At 42.3% G+C, this 22,003-nt stretch overlaps 1 protein-coding gene across 1 annotated transcript in view; it reads right to left on the minus strand.

Annotated features, from left to right (window-relative positions):
* ZNF652 (zinc finger protein 652) overlaps window positions 1-22,003 on the minus strand; it is a 37,407-nt gene that overhangs the window by 11,433 nt on the left and 3,971 nt on the right. The window contains exon 2 of the mRNA XM_048516997.1: window positions 5,200-6,325. Within this exon, the coding sequence (XP_048372954.1) occupies window positions 5,200-6,111 (912 nt within the window). The 5' untranslated portion in view covers window positions 6,112-6,325. The remainder of the gene's footprint in view (window positions 1-5,199; window positions 6,326-22,003) is intronic.

The following is a 22,003-nucleotide window of genomic DNA, read 5'->3' on the forward strand; positions in this document are numbered from 1 at the left end:
AGAAAAGATCTGGCCACTGAGAGGCACACCCTGGTTACATCCAGATTAGATTACAGCAATGCACTCTATATGGGCCTGCTCTTGAAAAGTGTTCCGAATTGGTAGAGAAAGCTGCAGTCAGGGTGTTGGCTGGAGTAGGTCATAGAAACTGCATAACTTCAGTCTTTGCTCACATAAACCAGCTTCCAATTTTCCCCAGGTGTAATTCCAAGGTGCTGGTAGTGACCTTCAAAGACTTGTATGGTTTGGAGTCACTTTGGACCAACATTTCTGAAGGACTGCTCCATCCTTTATGAGCCAGCCCAATCACTAGGGTCATGTTCAGGGAAACAGCTTCAGGTACATCCACCTTCTGAGATTAGGCAGGTAGCTACCCAAGAGAGGTCATGGCACCAAAGCTTTGGACTCTCTCCTCAAGGACATTAGTCTGTCCTCTTCCGTTGATATCTTCTGCCAGCAGATGAACCCTTTTTTCTTTTGTTTGGCATTCCCTCAATAATCCCTCCTTCCCAATCAATGTTTTATGTTCAAAATGCATTTTCACTGTTTTTAACTCTTTTTTAAAAGTTGCTTTAACGATGTACGTTTGCCAGAGAGGTTTATTTTAATGGCTTTATACTGTATTTTTTATGACACATGTTTTTATTTGAAGCTACCTTGGAGGCCCTTGGAAAGGCAGAAACAGGTGACAGACATTTTATAAATATATAAAATAAAACAATGCCAAACTGTATCATTTCAGTTATTCAACTTAACTTTCATATACTAGTTCTTGGCTGATTCTTGCTCTGAATTTTGACATAGTTTGATTCTTCAGATGCAAGACGTTGCAGACCCCTGTCATAAAGTAATGCGGCCTACCCGTGCTTGCTAGCAGAGAAACCCTGACGTCAGCTATCAAAAGTAATACAATTACATCAATTATGCAGACAGGTGATACAAATTGGAATTGTTTTTCATGAGGATGAAGACTTGACAGAAATCCTAAAAATCCATGAACGTGACTCTTAGTCTGGATGACTGGATAGACTCTGTTCTCAAAACATAGCATTTTGTGGCAAGAGTGCCTGAATTCTGCAAACTGGTGTAATTTATGCAGTATATGTCACCAACAGCACTTTAAAAAGAAGCACCACTTTCAAAAGATAAAACGCATTTATACAACGTATGAAGTAAAAGAACCAAAGGTTTCTAATATACTTCCCCTTGTATCATTGCCAAACTTTTCAGATTAAATACACCTAACTGATTAATCTATCACAGATCCCAGATTTGTTTGCTCTCATGATTTAGGAGGGGAAAGACAGGGAGAAGGGAACACGTGGGTTCTACTCCTCATAGAGGAGGACACCACAATCTCGGAATCAGGGTGTCCAAGCTTGAGATGGGGTACCCAAAAGGAAGAGAGAACTGGTGAAGGGAAACGGCAGTGTGACCTACAGGCTTTTGTGGCTCCATCAAACATTGAAGTCAAATGTCACATACAGTTCACTGTCAGAGCAGCTGAAAAATCAGAGTATGGAATTACAGAAACTTCCATGGGGGACTAACACACTATTGATAAATGCAACCCATGAAAATGAGGACTTGGAAAAAAAAAACCCAGATGAAAACCTTTGCCATATTTGAAGCTGTCCAAACCAAGGTCTCTTCTATACTATGTTAAGCAGCCCCCTGCATTGAGATTCCATTAGACCTCTCAGCTAAGTGGGGGCCTTCTACTGAAATGGCTGGAGGGGTAGGAACTGATCGAGTCTTGTCTGTGGAACTTGGTAGGCTTCTCCCTTTAGCAACAAGCTTGGCCAAACTGAAAATGTCATTAGTTGCTCTACTCTCTTGCATATGTAGGAGCCGCGTGGTGTATTGGCTAAGTGCTTGCACTGCCACTCACACGGTCAGGCGTTCGAGCCCCCTGTGGGTCAGATATCCTGGCAGCTGGCTCATGGTCAATCCATCCATTCCTTGGTCGGTAAATGAGTACCTAGCACACAGCTAGGAGGTAAAGAATAGCCGGGGAAAGCAATGGCAAACTACCCCACAAAAACTGCTTGCCTATGAAATCACTGCTTGCAGTGGTACCCCAGGGTCAAACATGACTAAGGGGAAATTTACCTTTTACCTTGCGTATGTACCATTTCACCTTGAAATTTAAGCACATAATGTGTGTGTGTTCTGACGTCAAGTCACAACTGATTTATGGCAACCCCGTAGGGTTTTCAAGGCAAGAGAGGTTTAGAAGTGGTTTTGCCATTGCCTGCCTCCATGTCACAACCCTGGCATTCCTTGGATGTCTCCCGTCCAAATACTTCCCAGGTTTGAGGCTGAGTGTGTGTGACCTGGGTTTCTCACCAAGTGCCCATGACCCAAGTGGGCATTTCAACTTAGGTAGCTTTAAAAAAATAGAGGGAAATCAACAGGAAACGTTAGCCCATTCCATCTCACTAAATATGAGGGAATTAGGGGAAAATATGCAAATGCTCTTCTCTTAACCTGTGACAGGATATATCAGATGCTCAAAAGATCTTATATTTGCTAAATAATTCTGATCCTGTAGTTTGTGAATTGATGGATAAGATTTTACTAGAAATTATATACCCAGCACAGGTGTCAGACTCAGGCCCTCCAGATGTTCCTGGTCTACAATTCCCATCAGCCCCTCCCAACATGAGCATTGGCCATACTAGCAAGGGCTGGTGGGAATTGTAGTTCATGAACATCTGGAGGGCCTCAGTTTGACAGCCCTGCCAGATAGCACTGATCTTTTTAATTTTGTTGTACCACTCTGTTATTAAGAGATTCTCTATTATTATTTTATTTGAGGATGGTTTTAAATATATTTTCGTAATCTACTTGTATTGCCAATAAAGGCTCGGTTGGTTGGTAACATGGGTAACCCAGATCCAACACCTTAAGTATGCTTGCTTCTCCTATGCCTAGTAGTAAGTGGGTTCAATTTCATGGCTGGTGAAATACTGCATTTCACCATTTGCAACAAAAGACAATCACTTGCACACACAATTTTCACATAAGCTTTATATGCATGAAGGAAAGAATCTTTTAAAATGTCTTTTAAACTCCTTCTCAAAGCTTTCCACGTTGTGTGCAATAAACTGTACTACCTCAAAACTACAATTGTGACTTGAAAGTTCAAATTTTGTCAAGCCAGGTGCATCCTGCAAGTGAAACAACCATGCAATTCTACCACAGCTGGTCTTGTTCAAGCTGAAGAAGCAAGATAGATTAAAACAAGGGGGTGAAAGAGAACTAAACTTTAATATATATTACAGTAAGGACCAGTTGGCAGCATGAAAGACATCTGAAGGATATGAGCTAAGAAGACTACAAGGCAGAAGCAGTTTTTTGGACCTGTGAAAGAAACTGCCAATTTGAGAGACTGGACTGCCACCAAAGAACAATACGTTTGTGTTTAAATATAAACAAGACAATTATCCAGGCAATGAATAGCATAAAGAGACCATTTTCAACAGAATATTCAAAGCTGAATTAAGTTTCAGCACTTCAGATGAGCTGACTGATAGGATGGTTCTAGAAGCCTACATATGTGCAGGTGCTAAGTGAAAGTAACTTCATATACCTCCGATTCACACGCTAAATGCCCACCATTTTGTTCCACTTGTGTGACTCTGCTCATTCGAAGCTCGTCCCTGTTTTGTTCTGACCTCAAAGAAGCAATTCACTTCTTTGCACTCGTTTTTGATGAATCTGATTTTATGAAGCACAGAGAATTCAAGACTAAGAGAGAGCAATCCTCTGAGTATCTACTCAGAGGTCCCGTTTTATTCGAGAGCTGACTCCCAATAAAACTGTTTGTATGATTGAAGGCTACGTGTGCCAGCAGCACATGGCAACTGAATATTTTGGATATTTCTGCATGTGTACCGTGCTGCACAAAGATTCCAGAGACCAACACAGACTGAGCATCTCATGCTTCTCAAGGAAGTTTCTGAACCCGACGATGCGTAGAGGAGTTTTGATACAAGCAGATGGCATCTGTGGAATGCTTCTGGGAGGGGGAGGGAAAGACAAAGAAAGAAGGGAACCTTGAGCAAAGTTTAAGATTGCACATAACTTCCCTAGGATTTTTCAGCACACCTAGAGCCTTATCTTATGGAGGGAAGAAGAAAAGTTGGATTTATATACCCACTTTCTCTCCTGTAAGGAGACTCAAATGGGTTTACAAACTCCTTTCTCTTCCCCCCTACCTGTGAGGTAGGTGCGGCTGAGAGAGCTCAGAAGAGATGTGACCAGCCCAAGGTCACCCAGCTGGCGTGTGTTGGAATGTACAGGCTAATCTGAATTCCCCAGATAAGCCTCCACAGTTCAGGCGGCAGAACGGGGAATCAAACCTGGTTCCTCTAGATTAGAGTACACCTGCTCTTAACCACTACGCCACTGCTGCTCCAAGGGATAAAGTATAGAGTTCTAAGCAGCACAACAACCTATTTTTCCTTGGTAGAACTGTTTCACAAATGATGATTTCCCGCCCAGCCTTGTGTAGGAAAAAATCACGAATGTGGCTATCCTGCAATGCGTGACAAATACAGATCTGTGTATTCTGCGATATATAAGCACCAGCAGGAAGCGGCGATTGGCTCCTTGTATCAAGTAGAGCAGACATCTATCTGTTTGTCACACATTACGGTGAGTATGCAGTTTCTTACAGTGGGAATGACAGCCATGCAAGAAACCAGTCTGGTCAAAATTTAAAACTGGTCACATACCACTCATTCCTAGCAGCTCAGTTTGAGTTTTTCCTTCCTTATCAAAACGTGTGAAGATTTGTAACACCCATATTCTGTCAACATAATTATTCAAAGAAACAGAAGGGTTAGTTTAACCTGCTTTTTGAATAACCTCGGCATGCAATGAACTCAGCTTCGTCATTGACACATTAAGCCTGGAAATCAGCTCCCGCCTCCATTAACGTAGGTACACATTACCTCTATTAAAAGCTGACATTCCATTTACCCCAAGGCACTGGGCATAGAAATCTCAACCAGCCAGCCAGACCTCATCTCCCCCACATTCATACAGATCAGACTCCTTGGGCGGGCAACAAAAAAACCGATGACAGACGCAGAGAGGCTCTTGTTCTCCTCAAAGGATTTCCGTCCCTTCCGAGGTGTCCGGGGGACAGCAGAAGGTAGGGAAATCTGGCGAGAAGGCAAGAAAACCTACCTGGATGTTTTTTTCACAGTCTGTTTGCTGGTGAAGGGAGAGCTCACTTTCTAGAACAAATTTCTTCCCGCACTTGTCGCAGATCTGCATGCGCCTGTGAGTGACGTTCATGTGCTTCTCCAGATACCAGCGTGTGTTAAACACCCTGGGGCACTTCTCACAGGTCAAAGTCTCCTTTTCTTCACACTTTGATTTCTGCACAGGTGCCTTGGGCTCCTTTGCAGCTTTCTTCTTACGTTTGGGGGGTTCAACGCTCTTTCTACGCCCCCGTGTAGTTCTGGAAGTAGGGGTGGTTGTGGTGGCTGCAGCGGACGCAGCTCTCCGTGTCCTCCTTTGGGCAACACTATCTTTCGCCTCTCTTTGCTCTTTTTTCTTCTGCCTCTCATTTTCCTCATAATCATTACTGTCTTCAGTGGCCTCTTCCTCCCCACTGTCACCCTCCTCTTCCTCACTGCTGGTCTTAAGAACAGCAGTTTCTTTGGACTGGGAGGGGACCCCTTTCTCCCCTTTAGATACATTTAAGGTTTGGTTGTTAAGGTTTACCTCGACTATTATCTGCTCCCTTTTGTAAGTCACTTCATCTTCCTCCTCTTCCTCCTCCTGCAAGTCGTCAGAGTTCTCCCTGTCTTCTTTCACGGCTCGGGCCTCTCCTACTGTTCTGTCCTCCCTGAAATACGGCTGCTCCTCTCTTTCATGGAGGTGTGGCTGACTCGCTTTTGGGTCCACCAATACGGAATAAGGGCTCCCAGACTCCCTTTTGTACACTTTGGTGGACAAATCAAGTTCCTGACTGGCTTCATGGTAGAAAGGGGGTGGCACCTGCTCCTGGTGGCTGTCCTCTTGGGCCATCCCCGCCACATGGGAGGTGCAGTTTTTAGCCATCGGCTGGCAAGAGCTGGCTGTTTCGTTCATGGGGGCTCCCGGTTCATTGAGCACCTTGTATTCCAGAAAACCAAAGTAACTCCTCGGGAACGAGATGAAGCATCGAAAAAAACTAACACGTGGCTGCTTTTGGGAAGCAGAGCACCAAAGCACGTGTAGGTCATGGAACTCCGGTTTTACAGCACGAAGACGGCGGTGGCAGTTCGCAGGAAGAAAGCTGCCGACCAACCTTCGGACACTTTGTCTAGAAAGAAGAAGAAAATTAAGTCAGTGGTCTGAGAGCAACTGCAGGAACTTATTCCTGAAATCACTTGTTCAATTCAAGCACAGGGCAGGATCTTGCTAGTCATCAGCCATTCTTATTCATAACTAGTGGGCCTGGCCACGCGTTGCTGTGGCTGAGTCTGGTGAAGTGGAAAAGAAAGAAAAGGGGAAGCGAACGGTTCGAACATGTGTCATTGCACAATGATTGCAAGGAAGGGGAGGGGCAAGGGGCCCCTCGCTCCCCTCCCTCTCTCCCGTTCCCTTGCATGGCAACCTGGCCGGTCCTTCCCTAATGTTCCCCTTCCTCTGCTAGGGTGGGTGGCCCATGTGCAGGTGGGCTGGTCCTGTCCCTTTCACTCCCTTCCCTTGCAGGTGAATTATCTAGTGTAAAACACGCTGGGAGGCATGAGCTACATTGTGTTCAAATTTCAGCGCAAACCCCTGGACCCTCCCTCACCTTCCCCTTCCTTCGCTAGGGCGGGTGGGTCATGTGCAGATGGCCCGCCCCATCCCTTTCACTCTATAAGGTAGTGGTTTTCAAGGAAGGCGTGGTTGGTTCCCTTGTATCAGAGGGTGTTGCTTTGACGGCCAGCAGATGGCGCTGTTGCGGAACAGAACTGTGGTTCCAACTGTCACAGGTGTGGCATGTACACAACAACTGGCACAGTTGTGACATGTACAAAACAGGAGGTGTGGAAACAGTATGGAAACCTGGCTGAACGCGAATGCAACGTTGTGTTCAAATTTCAAAGCAATCGGTCCAGTAGTTTGGGAGATTAGATTTTATATATATAGATTGCTCATTCATCCCACCGCTTTGGGGGTAGAGCTTAATTCATGGACAATGGACTCCACCCAGACACAAGATTTGCATTCACCAATACTGCTGCTGCTACAGGGAATGCAAATGCAACTACATATGTAAATGGACTGATAGCCCCACCCGCAATACAATGCTCTCAAACACACCTCTGCATAGCAAGTTCCACCCAAACACTTACTGATTGTTTCCCCACCCTGGGACATGGGCAATATAAACCCCACTAAACATTCCCTTCTCACTAGACACTAGACACAGAACAGACTTCTCTCTGTGATACACCTCTGAAGATGCCAGCCACAGATGCAGGCAAAATGTTAGAAACAACAGCTCTACCAGAGATGTTAGGAACAAGATCTACAGCCCGGAAAACCCACCACAATCAACTTGATTCTTCTGCTGGCAAGTACTTCAGCCCTCCTTCAGAACAATTAAAGGGCCCTCAAATGCAGAGCCAGAGCTTCATCTGGCTCCATCTAATTTAAATGCGGCAAACAAAAATACATGTCAGGCTGCCTTATAGTGAATCAGGCCACTGGCCTGTCTACATTGGTTTTGTCTACTCTGACTGGTGGCAGCTCTTCAGGCCTTCAGGCAGAGGCCTTTCATATCTCCTATAACCCGATCCAGAGACTGGATACTGAACCAGAGACCTTCTGCATGTAAAGGAGATGCTCTGCCCCTCAGCTGTGGCCCCAAACTGATCGAACTATCATCTTCCTGTGGAACAGAGCATAGTCATGTTTTTGCTACGTTGTGCCAGTAAACTGTATGTGTGCCCCACTCCATGGTCTCTTGCCACCTTTCAAGCCTTGACACAATTTGGATACCAGTTAAGTCTGCAAGCAACCACAGCTCTCGTAAGCACTATATGAACAACAGCCAGAATACCCATAACTGAGATGACAGGGGCTGCACCATGGGGATGTAACTTTCTGGACTCTTACTGTACATACTTAGGACATACATGGGAGGGAGGAATCTCCTGATGGGAGGCCTACAGAAAGGACAGTTCGAACATGCAGGCAAGAGAACAGACCTTGCTAACAGTATTCTGGCCAGAATACAGGTTCATCACCCTGCCACACCAGTTTGCCCATGCCCCCAAGATGTATCAACTCTACATTTCCTTAACCACTCTGCTTCCTTAGAGAAGGCATGGGGAAGGGGGTGGGTGGGGAGCAGCTGCAGATATGTTGCCACTACACTATCACACAATTATTAGTATGATACCATGCCAGTGGGGACACAGAGAGTACAACTAGAAGAAGAAGCCTGATTGTGGTGGGTTTTCTGGGCTGTGTGGCCGTGGTCTGGTAGATCTTGTTCCTAACGTTTCACCTGCATCTGCGGCTGGCATCTTCAGAGGTGTATCACAGAGGGAAGTCTGTTACACAGATGTAGGTGAAACATTAGGAACAAGATCTACCAGACCACGGCCTCACAGCCCGGAAAACCCACCACAACTGTGGAAGCCTTCGACAATACAAAAAAGACAACAACTTTGGATTTATTTCCCACTTTCTCTCCTGTAAGGAAACTGAAGGTGGCTTACTAGCTCCTTTCCCTTCCTCTTCCTACAACAGACACCTTGTGAGGTAGGTGGGGCTGAGAGAGTTCAGAGGGAACTGGAACTGGCCAAAGACACCCAGCAGGAATGTAGGAGTGCAGAAACACATCTGGTTCACCAGATAAGCCTCTGCCACTCAGGTGGAAGAGTGGGGAATCAAACCCAGTTCTCCAGATTAGAATCCACCTGCTCTTAACCACTACACCACACTGGCTCACAGGTGACCCACTACAGCCCCAGGTGACCATCAGCCATCAGTCTATTGCTGGTCAAACACCCATAATGTCTACTGTTTTTTAAGGTTAGACCTGGGAAGCAATCCAAGCAAACAATGCTACAAGGAATGGATAACTGCTGACTCCACCATTCTTTAACAGGCATACATCCCACCATGCAGAAAACTCCAAGGTAGGACCCACACAATCAGCAAGAGCACTCTGCTTTGACCTCTACTTGTAGTACCACAGTTTGCCAGTGCGACTGGCAAAGCCAAGGAGCAGCATCATTCAGCTGACTTGCTCCCAGCAGACTGCTCAATCAGTCTGTAGATGACTTTACAGCTGTAGTTATGGAACTGATATTTGGCAGATAAGGCTTAGTACTGACTTCAGCACAGAACTATCTGGGAGGGGAATTGAGGGGGTGGTTCAATTTTTACACATGCGTACTCTTGCAAAGCACATTCTTCAACCACTGGTGGGAGGTGCTACTGGTGCAAGGCAAAGGTTGTTGGGATTAATAGGGATTGGGATGGCAGAGCCGAGTTCTTTGAGCGCAGCAGGAAGATGTTATTCAGGGGAGTGGGGCCAAAATCATTGGCTTACGGACAGCCAATCAACATGAGCAATCTCTTTTCTAAGTCCTTAAACCTCATATTAAAAAATCTTGCAACGTTATCACAGACTATAACTTGTTTAGCCTCCTCTTGGAATGATAAAGCATGGAGTTTTAAAAGGAAACCACCCCTTCAAAGAGATATATGTCTTTAGGTACTTTAAAAGACCCAAATAGCAATCCTGATAGGAAAACACAGACATAATTACAATAAATGGTCAAATTTATGGCAAATAAAAGACTCTATTAGCAGTCTGCTGCATATTCCCTAAAGCAAGCCTGGTTGCCAGTTTTGGAATACAAATTCTCTCCCTGACTACTCAAACACTGATAATTTGCGTTTAGTAGTAAAGTTCACAACTTTTCAGGAGATACCAACGCTTTCTATTGCTGCCAGAAATCCAGGTATCTTCAGCCGAGAAAATATCCGATCTTTGTTTTACACTAGAGTTTTTAAGGACACTCATAGGAATGTATGCTAATTGATTTGAAGTGACGGCAGAAATTACTAGTGTCCAACCTGCTCAAACAAGGAAACAAAGCGTCTGCGCAAAAGAAATTCAGAAATTAATCATAAATTGGAAGCAGATGGAGGGAAAGGAGTAATAGAATTTTTTTAGAGTCACTGAAATTATAAAACTTAGGATTGAAGAACCAGTAACAACTCATGGAAACATAAAGTCTAACAGGCTAACAGATCAAAATGTCCAACATTATATGGGAAATGATGGGAGAAAGGCAATTAAAGAGAGTTTGATTATTAAACGCTCAAGACACCTTAGTAGAAGTGCTGCACTCTATGGACTGTAGGCTTACTCCAACCGATGAGGACTGTAGGCACACTCTGATCAATGAGGAAACTAACCTGATATCATTGGAAACACACCAAGTACAGGAGGTTGAGATGGACTGGCGTATAACAAAGGTATTAGAGGGCTCAATGCCCCGATTGACCCCTGGCAAATCTTGGGCCAAAGAATTGGAAGAAGTGGTCCTCGTTTCATCTACAGCTCCTGCTAAAAATTCCAATGTTTCAGAAGTACCAAACGATGACAACGACCATCTCTCTTTAAGAAATGATTTATTAGAGGGTTCTAATTCTTTCATGATGAATGATCATACAAAAGTGGTTAAAAGACCTGAAGAGTTCACTATAAAACCATCTAAACCCATGGATCTACAAGGCACCCAACGGACTATTACGTGCAATGTAGACTTTATTCCTGTTGCCAGCATTCCATCCATTATCCTTCATTCGGCTGACAATGCCAACAAATCCTTGCGAGAAGAACAGCCATCTATCACCCTAGAACCTGCTCCCCAATGTTCAGATTTAGACTTGGTTGGAAACAATACTAAAGACCTTATCTGTGGAACTACTAGGGAAGCAGCAAATGGATGCGTGAAAAATCTTGAAATGAATATTGAAACAATGCCGGTAGAGGACTGACATAATTCCCCCACCCGTGCAAAGATGATTTCTTGGAATATTGCTGGGTGGGATAAGAAGTTGAACATTGCCAGTTTTAAAGATTACTTGAAAGGATTTGCAGTTATTTTAATTCAGGAGTCTTGGTGTTCACAGATGATTCATTTTCCAGGATACAAGGCCTTTTGCCTTCCAGCCACAAGGGACAAAAACTTTGGCTGCTTTTCAGGAGGCTTACTTACCCTGATCTCCCAATCTGTTAAATCTAAAGCTCTTAATAGCTGTCCCCCATTAGCTCAGGCAACTTGGGTTAAATTGGGCCTCCATCCTTATGTGATAGTGAATATATATCTACCTTCCTACCAACAAAAAACAACCTTGGACAAAAACTGGGGTAGATTGATTGACTATTTACAGAATCTTGAAAGAAACTTCCCAGATACTAATATAATTATTGCAGGGGATGCAAATGCAAGAGTGGGCATCAATTTTCCCCAACAGTTATTAATGGAAGGATTCGATCAAGAACTTATCCAAACGTTACTTACTCCCCATCTGAGAAACCTGAGGGATAAGATTACAAACCTAGCTGGTATCCATCTAGCAAAAATGGCCCTTGTAACAAATAAAATATGGTTAAATGGACTAAACAAATTTAAAAATGCCACGGACTTTACATTTGTCTCTAAACAAGGGTGCAGTGTAATTGATTATTTTTTGATCCCCCCAGGTTTACTCCAGCATATTGAGGATTTTGAAGTTGGGAATTATTTCTTAAGTGACCATCTCCCTATTATCCTTACTCTTAACTATTCTCCCTTGCCGGAGATAAATTTGAATACAAGTCAAGGATTCCATAGGAAAATAACTTGGTCAAGTATTATTGATCATGAAATGACAATTTTTCTGCACTCCCCTACAATACAAGCAAATAAACAGATGATTATGAATGCTAAATCACCCTCTGAGGGGGTAAACTTATATAACCAAATACAACAGGAAATTACTAATCATTTTGCACATTTATCAGTAGTTGTAACATCTCCTCAAAACAGACCAAGAACCTGGTTTGATAAAGAATCTATAGAAATAAATAAACAAATAAGGCTACTTTATAACCTATTCCATCAGAATAGGGACCCAAGGTTATACAATCATTTAACATCCTTGAAAAACAATCTAAATAACTTGATAAAGATAAAATCACAACAAAATCTAGAGTATGAATGGGAACGTCTATTTCGGGCCTTGAATTCCAAAGACCCTAAACAATTTTGGAGATGTGTTAATAAATCCCTCTTGTTGAAACAGGCCCCTCAATATTGTATCTCTCCGGAAACATGGTTTGCCTACTTTAACCAAGTATTTAATGATAGCAGCATACCAACGAGTGCAGACATCAATCCAGAAAACATCCCACACTGGCCGCCTGTATCTCCTCAAGAGATAAATTTCCTAATAAAAGATCTGAAATATGGCAAATCTCCAGGCCCTGATTTAATTACTTCTGAACTGATTAAATCCAACATAAGCTGGTGGTCACAACTCCTGTCTTCTGTTTTTACCCAGGTAAATTCAACAGGAAAAATACCAAAAACATGGCTCGAAGCGATAATAGTTCCAATCTATAAACAAGGTGACTATCAGGAGCCTGTTAACTATCGCCCCATCAGCCTGCTGTCTGTAGTGGGCAAATTATATGCCAGGTTTCTCCACCTTAAACTAAACAGGTGGATTCAAGAGCAAGAGGTCATAGGACACGAACAAATAGGTTTTTCCAAAGGAAAATCTACTTATGACCACGCAATAGTCCTGGCCCACCTTGCCCAAAAACAGTTAAAACAACGATCAGGCAAGCTCTATGTTGCTTTTTTAGACTTTAAAAAAGCCTTTGATTCACTATCTAGAGACTTGTTATGGAAGAAAATGGAGGATTTGAACATCGACCCCAGACTGCTTTTTTTAATCAGGCAATTACACACCAACACCTCTTGCCGGGTAAAATGCACTCAGGAGGGGGCATTGACCAATAATATCTTAAGCAACAAAGGGGTGAAACAGGGGTGTATAATTGCTCCGACCTTGTTTAACATATACTTAAGGGACTTACCACTGGAACTTGGGGATATTGATGGACACAGCCCCAAACTGGGAAATACACATTTACCGGCGCTTCTTTATGCAGATGATACTATTATAATGTCATACACTAGGGTAGGCCTGTTACGTTCAATGAACAGATGCTACAGTTACTGTAAATGAAACAAGTTGGAACTGAACTTTGATAAATCAAAAAGTTATGGTGTTTGCTAGACTGTATGGAAAAAACAACCCTGAAAAGTAGCGACAAAAAAGAAATTGAAACAAGTCAAGACATACAAATAATTTGTGGGGTATTTTGTTCACTTATAATCTTTCTTGGACAGCTCCATGTCAAAACGGCATCAGTAAAAGCTTTCACTCCAACTGTAAACGCTTTAGTGAATTTCTTTTACACCAAAGGGACACCAATACATTCCAAGGCATTCAATGCAAAAAAGCAGTTCCTCATTACTCTATGGCTTTCCAGTCCTTTTCTTAGCCCAAAACACCAGTCTAAACACTTCTACACTCTAAATTTCTGCATAGGATTATGGGTTTCCCCAACCATGTTGTCTTATGCAGCCTCACGCATTGAACTAGGCCTATGTCTCCTTAACTACCCTAGTTTGGACATAACTATATACTGGTTAAAAATCCACCATCATTCCAAGCCAGGTAGCTCACATGCTTACTGCTCTCTGAACTTAACACTTCAAACTGGCATGATAAAATAGTTGATAAGATTACAGAAATTGGCATATCTATGGATGTGACATCAATGTTATCTTATTTAGAGGCAAAAAAATTGTTAAAAAAGAAAAAATTCCCTTTGAATGGGATTATCAAAGATCTTTAATAGCAGCAAATTCAACTTGCTCACCTCTAAATCAATCACTAGTTGAAGCAAAGGAAGTTGTATGTCTCATTATTTACTTTGCATGCATTAATTTTAGATTGGAGACGTGCATCTCTCTTTAGCAAGAGATCTCAATATTTTGCCATCTGCTCTACTCGAGGGTCGATTCCAAAAAATACCAAAGATCGAAAGATTATGCCCTTGCAACAGCATACAAGTAGAAACACTAGAGCATATCATGTTTCACTGTCCAAATAGGGAATGCTTAAGGTATAAGTATCGACCATTGTTTACATCTTTTAATGTAGATATGACAGATGATCAAAGGATAAAGTATTTCCTGGATGGATCAAATCAGGATTTTTCTGAATTAGTTGCCAAGTTTCTGTTGGATATTATTGGCACATCTGCGAAGGGAGATTTTTATATTAAATGATGGTTATTTGAGTTGTAACTATGTTATTCTGGTTGTAAAACGTTTTTGGTTACAAATTGTTTTACTGTATGATGCCAATAAAGGCTTTGTGTGTGTGTGTGTGAACATGAGCAACCCATCCCAAGTAAATGTTTCTGATGGAGTGAATTCTCAACTGCGCAGTGCTTGAGCTAGGGAGTGCTGCTATGCCTCTGCCTCCCTAAAGTGCTGCATTTGAAAGCTGCAACTATTTAGAGGACAGTGAGAGCCCATGTGATGTAACTAGTTAAACTACTGGACTTGAATCTGAGACACTCAGGTTCAAATCCTTGCTCTTGAAGCTTCCCAGGTGATCTGGACCCAGTCACGCACACTCAGTCTAACCATCCTTGAAGGGTTATCGTGAGGATAAAATGGAGGACACAATGAGAGCAGTCCTTCCATAACAGGCCTATCACCTGTTCTGAGATTACTTGATTTATATCGCTAAGACAACAACTTTGCCGTATCTGGAGTGATCTTCGTTCTCTTGACATCAGCTCTCTCAATATCAGCTGATGGATTTGACGAGGGTTCAAGGAGAAGAAGATACATAGGTGTCACCAATATTTTGATTTCACTACAGCCCTCATCCTTTCCCAATCCCTTTCAACCCCATTCTGCAACACAGAATTCAATTTTGATGTATATGCCTATCCCCCTCCTCTCTGACTGCCATGGGACATATGTACCCTATCGTCCTACTGGTTTATTTATTAACACATTATAATATATATGAAAAGACTGATGTGCTACACCAAACTCCCAACCTTCATACAACCTTTCTCAGTAGCTCCATGCATTTGGGCAGAAGATGAACTCTACCAGCATAGCACAGTATGGATCCCACAGAGTGAAGTAGTAGAATCCCAACACTATGAGTTGTGCATACCTAGTAGTGGAACTATTATCATATGTTGTCTCTCCTATTCTTCATTCTGCCAGGTAGCCCAGAAAAATACTACAAACAATTTAGCAAAAGCCACAAAAGACTAGAAGAATCAACAGGGGCAAACACTCATCTCTCTCCTGGAAAAGGTAATTCCACCAGCACTACCAAAGTCAGCCTTGAAACCTTGCTTCAAGCTAGGTTGAAACATATGCAGGTAATCAGTTTTATCCAACATAACATGGAATTGACAAGTCATGGTCTGCTCTACTGACATTCCCACTAACTGGATATTCCAGGCAGCCCTATAATTTCCCAGATCTGTTCAATTTAAATAGGACTTACAATGGTCTCCTTTATGGACCCCAAGTTGTCTCTCCCTCTCAAGGAGGCGTTTACCAGTGCTGTAATAAAACCAGGCTAGTCTTTCCCTGCATGTTGATATGAGGTTGAGCAAGGATACAGACTGCAAGTAATAAAATGCAATCATCTGAGCTAGATGGATTACAGCTTTTGTAACGGATTGATAGCATCTTACAAGTTTCATTTCAGCAGCCAAAAAGATTCTAAGTGCTTATCATGAAATCAAAATTCTCCTCAGCAATCTCAGCAATTTCTAATATGGTAAAAATGGACAGAATCTGGCAAAAAGCTACTTCGCATGCCTTGCTTTCCACTTATACAAGAGCCATAAGCCATGCATAACAATTGATATCGTGTGTTGTCAGCCTAACGATGAACATGGTTTTGATTATTATGTGGCTGACGTACTGCTTCATTCTAACAACTGAATATCAGCGTGCAAACATACTGGGGATTTATATTAATGTAGTCTCAGTGGCTGCTACTACGAATCTAAGTCCCTTAGAAAATCTGGCAAAATCCAAAAATATGTATTTTCCAGAAGCATGACATAGCATTTCAAATAATTTCTGTAGCAATGTAAATATACAGGTGCATGTTAGCACTCTTCCTGTCTAGCAAACATTTTATAGTCACTGGTGGCTGTCTCAAATGTAGGACAAAACAGAGGAGACATGAAAGGGATAATATCATTCCTGTGCTTAATGTGATGCATCAGTTCTCTACCTGTACAGAGGCACAATTCAAAGTACTTGTCCTTACATCATATACCCTTCATGCAGGGGTCCCTGAATGGGCACCATGATACCTGTCAACACCTTTTCTGGAGCTCATAATGTGATTTTTTTAAAGGAAGGGAACGGGGCCAGGAGTAACTTTTGCTCAACAAGGTTTCTGATTGGCTGTGCAGATTTTTTAAATGTTGCTTTGGCAGCAGCTACCACCACAGCACAAACATTGGCACTATGTGTCTGAAGTTAAGACGTGGGAATCATTTTGGGGCTGGCTCCACCTTCTATGAAGAAGAAGTGTTTGGATTCACACACACCCTTTCTCTTCTGTAAGGAGACTCAAGGTGGCTTACAAGCTCCTTTCCCTTCCTCTCCAACAACAGATACCTTGTGAGGCAGGTGGAGCTAAGAGAGTTCTGAGAGAACTATGACTAGCCTAAGGGCACCCAGCAGGAATGTAGGAGTGCGGAAGCTCATCTGGTTCACCACCACCTCAGATGGAGGAGTGGGGAATCAAACCCGGTTCTCCAGATTAGAATCCACCTGCTCTTAACCACTACACCACGCTGGCTCTATATAAATATGGCAGACATTTTGTCAAACACTATGGTGTTCCAGAATTCCAAATATGCCCCAAGGCTCACAAAGTTTTGGGACCCCTGTTTCAGTGGCTTGGGACCAAGGCAATTGAAGGGCTGCCTTCTGCCCCAGGCCAAACCATTGCTTTTATCCATGCTTTTAATTAAGGGGAGTGCTCTTTTAACATAATTTCTATAATCTGCTTCTAGCCTCTTTTTTATAAGCCTTGCTTATTCCAAACTAGTTCTATAAAATACAAAAATACATATAGCAGTCTAAATGGCTTACAGATGATCAAAAACAGGCATATATTTAAGAATATAGATTACATAAATGTTATGTGGTAGCAGTACAAGGAAACAGGGTAGTTGCTCAATTTAGCAAATCTGATCTGCATGGTAAAACAAGTTCCTGCAGGTGAATGCTGTGGCAAGTACAGAAGGCCGCCTGTCTGTGGGAAAACACTGTGTCCAGCAAACTAAGAACCTTCTCAGTAATATTCTTTATATCATAGAACAGTCTCTGGGAAGCCCGCCAAACTCCTGTTATTCCCTTTTTGCCGTTAAGACATTTTTGTATACCGAAGCTTTTACCTCCGTATTTGATTTCCCTCTTGGCTGGCTGCTATTTAAACTACTTACAGGGCTTTATTCGTTAGCTTTAAATTTTGACTGCTGATTTGCAAGCGGCCTCGGTCAACTTTTTGGAAAGACGGCAAAAGGAAACTAAATGGCAGTCTCCAAAGAACTGGGCTAGCGTAGTGGGTTTCTGGCCTTTTTTTCTGACCAGCTGGCCTCTTATTATAAACTGATTCTGAAGTTTCCTCCAGCTCCAAAAGCAGTTTGGCATTTGTTAGGGAGGGTGGGTCAAGAAATATGTCCCAAATCTTGTTGAAAGCAGAAGACTACTTGCGTAATCTTTAATCTCCCACTCAAAGGATGTGCAACCTTCTGCAGCAAACCAAAGATTGGAATCTTCGATACTCAACTGTGAGATTCCTTTTGCTCTGAGGTAAGGAGGGGAACTTGAATCTAGGTTATTCCCACTAGTTGCTCAGGGAGGCAGGGCTAACTTTCTCATTTCCCCTCTCCCAAGCAGGAAACCCTAGAGCTTGGCTTGAATATTTCCCAAGCTATATCAATGACAGGAAGGTTATAACACATACAGTGGAACCTCGGTTTTCATTGCCTTCGGTTTTCATCGGTTTCAGTTTTCATCGATTTTTTCAGTGAAAAATTTGTCCCGGTTTTCACATTTTGCCTTGGTTTTCATTGATTTGCAGTAAGGTGCAGGGGGTTGTGGAGAAACATCACCCGGACAAAGCTGTTGCAGGCCGTGTCTGCAACTTGTTTAATGACAATGTCTTGCCCCATTTCAGACAAATCTTAAAGAGGCGTCGGAAACAGACCTCTTTGGACAGCTTTCTAGTGTGACATTGGTTCACTGCCTCTGAAGCTGTTTTCAGCATTAAACACTATGTTTATTCACCAAAAAATGTGTTTTTGGTATGTTTTTTGGAGTGCCTAGAACGGATCAATTGTATTTACATTGATTCCTATGGAAAAGTTTGCCTCGGTTTTCATCGGTTTCAGTTTTCATCGATTCTTTTTGGACGGATTACCAATGAAAACCGAGGTTCCACTGTGTAGAGTATTAACAATGGCATCTACACAAATAGGTACAGAACTCTGACCATGATCACATGACCCTAAACTTCATTAGATATTTCTGTAAGCATCATTTAGGAAGGCATGGATTTTGTATCATTCACACATATTTTGAAAACACACAAAAGATACACTTTCCACCTCACGCAAATAAGTCAACATAGTCATATTTAAGAATAATCCAGGCTCTATTTTCCACAATTCAAATTGTCCAATTCTGTAGCAGAGAAAGACAAAAATGCCCCTACTCCTAGTATTATCCAGGTTAGGAGTTAAGGAAGCTACAACCCTTGTTCAAAGATAAATCCTTAACCAAATTCCAAGAATCCTATTTAATGAACAATTTGTTACTGAAATTGCAAAGTTAATAAAGAATACTCTATGGGCCGAAACTGGTATTTGTTACCAGATCAGATGTGACCAATTTCACTACATTAGATGTAACTGAAATAAAATGGGGGTGTTATGAATGTTTCTTAATAAATACTTATAATGGCCAAGTGTTACCTAAAACAAGCTCAGGTCATGTGTGCTTACAGAGTGCCTTTGGAATGCCCGTTATGCCGGTGGAGGCACAGGGGTACTGATATGGTGCTCTGCACCACATCTGGCTACTACGGAGGGCCATGGTGGTTACCTGCTGGCAAATTTGCTCCTTCACCAGGGTGAAAACAGAGCCAGTGTGGTGTAGTGGTTAAAGGGCAGGTAGACTCTAATCTGGAGAACTGGGTTTGATTCCCCATTCTGCCACTTGAGCTGTGAAGGCTTATCTGGTGGACCAGATTAGCTTGTGCACTCCAACACATGCCAGATGGGTGACCTTAGGCTAATCACAGTTCTTTGGAGCTCTCTCAGCCCAACCCACCTCACAGGAATGTTTGGGGGGTGTGGAGGGAAAGGAGATTGTAAGCCCCTTTGAGTTTCCTTACAGGAGAGAAAGGGGAGGTATAAACCCAACTCTTTTTCTTCTTCTAAATGCCTCAGGGAGAGCAAATCTGCTGGCGCAGGCTTGTGCTGCCTTTATAAGCGGATTTCCCCCCTGTCCCCCTTTGGAGTGGGCTATTAAAATGCAGATATTTCCAGAATCAAACTTTTTTGTTTCTAATAGCCCAAGCCACAAAAACAGCACTACGTACCATGTTTAAAGTTAGATAGGCTAATCAGTCTTTATGGTTAGAACCTTATGAGTAGCATACCAAAAGCAGACGTGACAAAGTTTAAATAGCAAAATGCTATTGTTCATGACAATAAAACTGCCACCAGTCACCTTGCATATTTCCCCTCTTGGGTTTGCTGACACATTGTTTGGTGTAGCCCTATTTTTCTTCCCTTTTGGACTTACTATATATCTGCCCCCACACAACTGTGGTAGTGAATAACCCTGACTTTATTTTCCATTTTCCCAAATCTTTCCTGCCAAATCACCTGGAAGCAGTTTACACCACAGGTAATTATGCAAGTGGCATCTGTATTCACACATTCAGTACTGCTCAGCTTGTGCCCCGGTACAAAATCTACATTCAAATACTGATCACTCCAAAGGATATTTCACTCAACAGCTTTATTGATTTGGGGGATTTTACAAACACAAATGGAATCATTAATTTGCATCCTAATTCTAACCTTCCCTTACAATGGCTTTATACTACAATGAATACAATGACTGTATACTAAGCCACAAACATATGATGACTGTGTACTTGTGGACATGCATAACTAGAAGGTGTACAAAGAAATATTTTTCAGTTAGTCAAGAGCTTACAAAGAAAATGTGCAACTAGTTTGGTTCCGCGCTGCCCCCCACCCATGTAGCTGGAATAGCTGCTATTTTAAGTGGAACATCCACACTACTATAACTGCTCAACAAGTAAAAGGTTCATCTCCAAGTTGGGATAGCCAAGGAAAGTTGGGCTCAGAAGTGGTCAAACTTATACTGTTTTCCCCATAGCATTTGTAACCTGGAAATGTACCCCACTCTCTCACAATTACAAAAGCAAGATGCATACTACTTTTTGTGTATATTCCTCTCAAGCTACTGGGAACCATTTCCAGAAGGGCACTAGCTAGGGGTTTTCCAAGAGAGTGTCCTCTCATTTTATGTAATGAAGTAGAAATCTTAGGTTTCCCTTCCACTACCAAATGTTGGTAAAGAAGCCAAGCTAATAAGTTTCCCACAGTCCATACAGCTGATATAGGTTAAGGGAGGGGAACATCAAGAGAACATAGCCAATTAAGTTCTCCCAGTGATCCCTATATAAGCATCTATCACATTTTTTGCGGGGGGGGGGGGACGACATAAGGTGAGTAGCTTCTCCTGAAATGTGACTGGTCAATGGTAAGAAGAACATTTTGTTTGTTCCAGCTATAATAATGCAATGCCCAACACAATAGTGCAATGCCCAACACGTGACATTAATAAACCACTGGAGTCAGATTCTTCCTCTGTTTTTTTTTCTTTTTTTTAAAAATACAGACAGCAGAATTTTAGTCAATTTGTTTTGAAAGATAGTCATGAATCTGTTTTAAGAGAACTGTACATTTTAAAATGTTTTCTTATTGTAAATCGCTCTTTAAAGCTACCCCTTAAAAAGTCGATATTCCAAACAAACCCAGTTGTTTGAAAACCACAATTTTTAATAGTTCCTGGTGCATATATGTGGATGCGTTCAAGTGAGCCAATATGTGTACAAAAGTGTAACAAGTGAGAAGGGAAAAGATCCAGGGAAGATGGTGTAATCAGGGTAGAGGGGAGGACAAGAAAGACTAACCACCCCCTCTGACATTTATTTCTCAAAGCATGAATACAGCAGAAATATCAATATGCCACTATATGCCAACTATATTTAAATTACACGAATGAAACTTGTTCCAGGAATGTAGAAGAAGAAGAAGAGTTGGATTTATATCCCCCCTTTCTCTACTATAGGAGACTCAAAGGGGCTTACAAACTCCTTTCCCTTCCCCCCTCACAACAAACACCCTGTGAAGTAGGTGGGGTGAAAGAGCTCAGAAGAACTGTGACTAGCCCAAGGTCACCCAGCTGGCATGTGTTGGAGTGTACAGGTTAATCTGAATGTTGAATGCAAAAAAACCCCAACAACCTATGGAAAGTATACTTCTCAAATAATATAACACACAAGAATAGGAAGGAACAGAAAAAGGGATCTAGCACAAGTAATTATAGTATGTATACACAACCTTCCGGCGCTTCTGCATGTAAGCCCATGGAATGCAATACAACACAACAAAAATCCACAAAAGTTGTGCACATATAATTGTAGGTCACATTACCAGTATTGCTTTTATGCGTACCGATATACAACACTGCATACAGCCACAGATGCAGGCGATACATCAGGAGAGAATGCTGCTAGAACATGGCCA

The sequence above is a fragment of the Sphaerodactylus townsendi genome, linkage group LG15 (assembly GCF_021028975.2).
Source record: "Sphaerodactylus townsendi isolate TG3544 linkage group LG15, MPM_Stown_v2.3, whole genome shotgun sequence".
In the NCBI taxonomy this organism is placed as follows: Eukaryota; Metazoa; Chordata; class Lepidosauria; order Squamata; family Sphaerodactylidae; genus Sphaerodactylus; species Sphaerodactylus townsendi.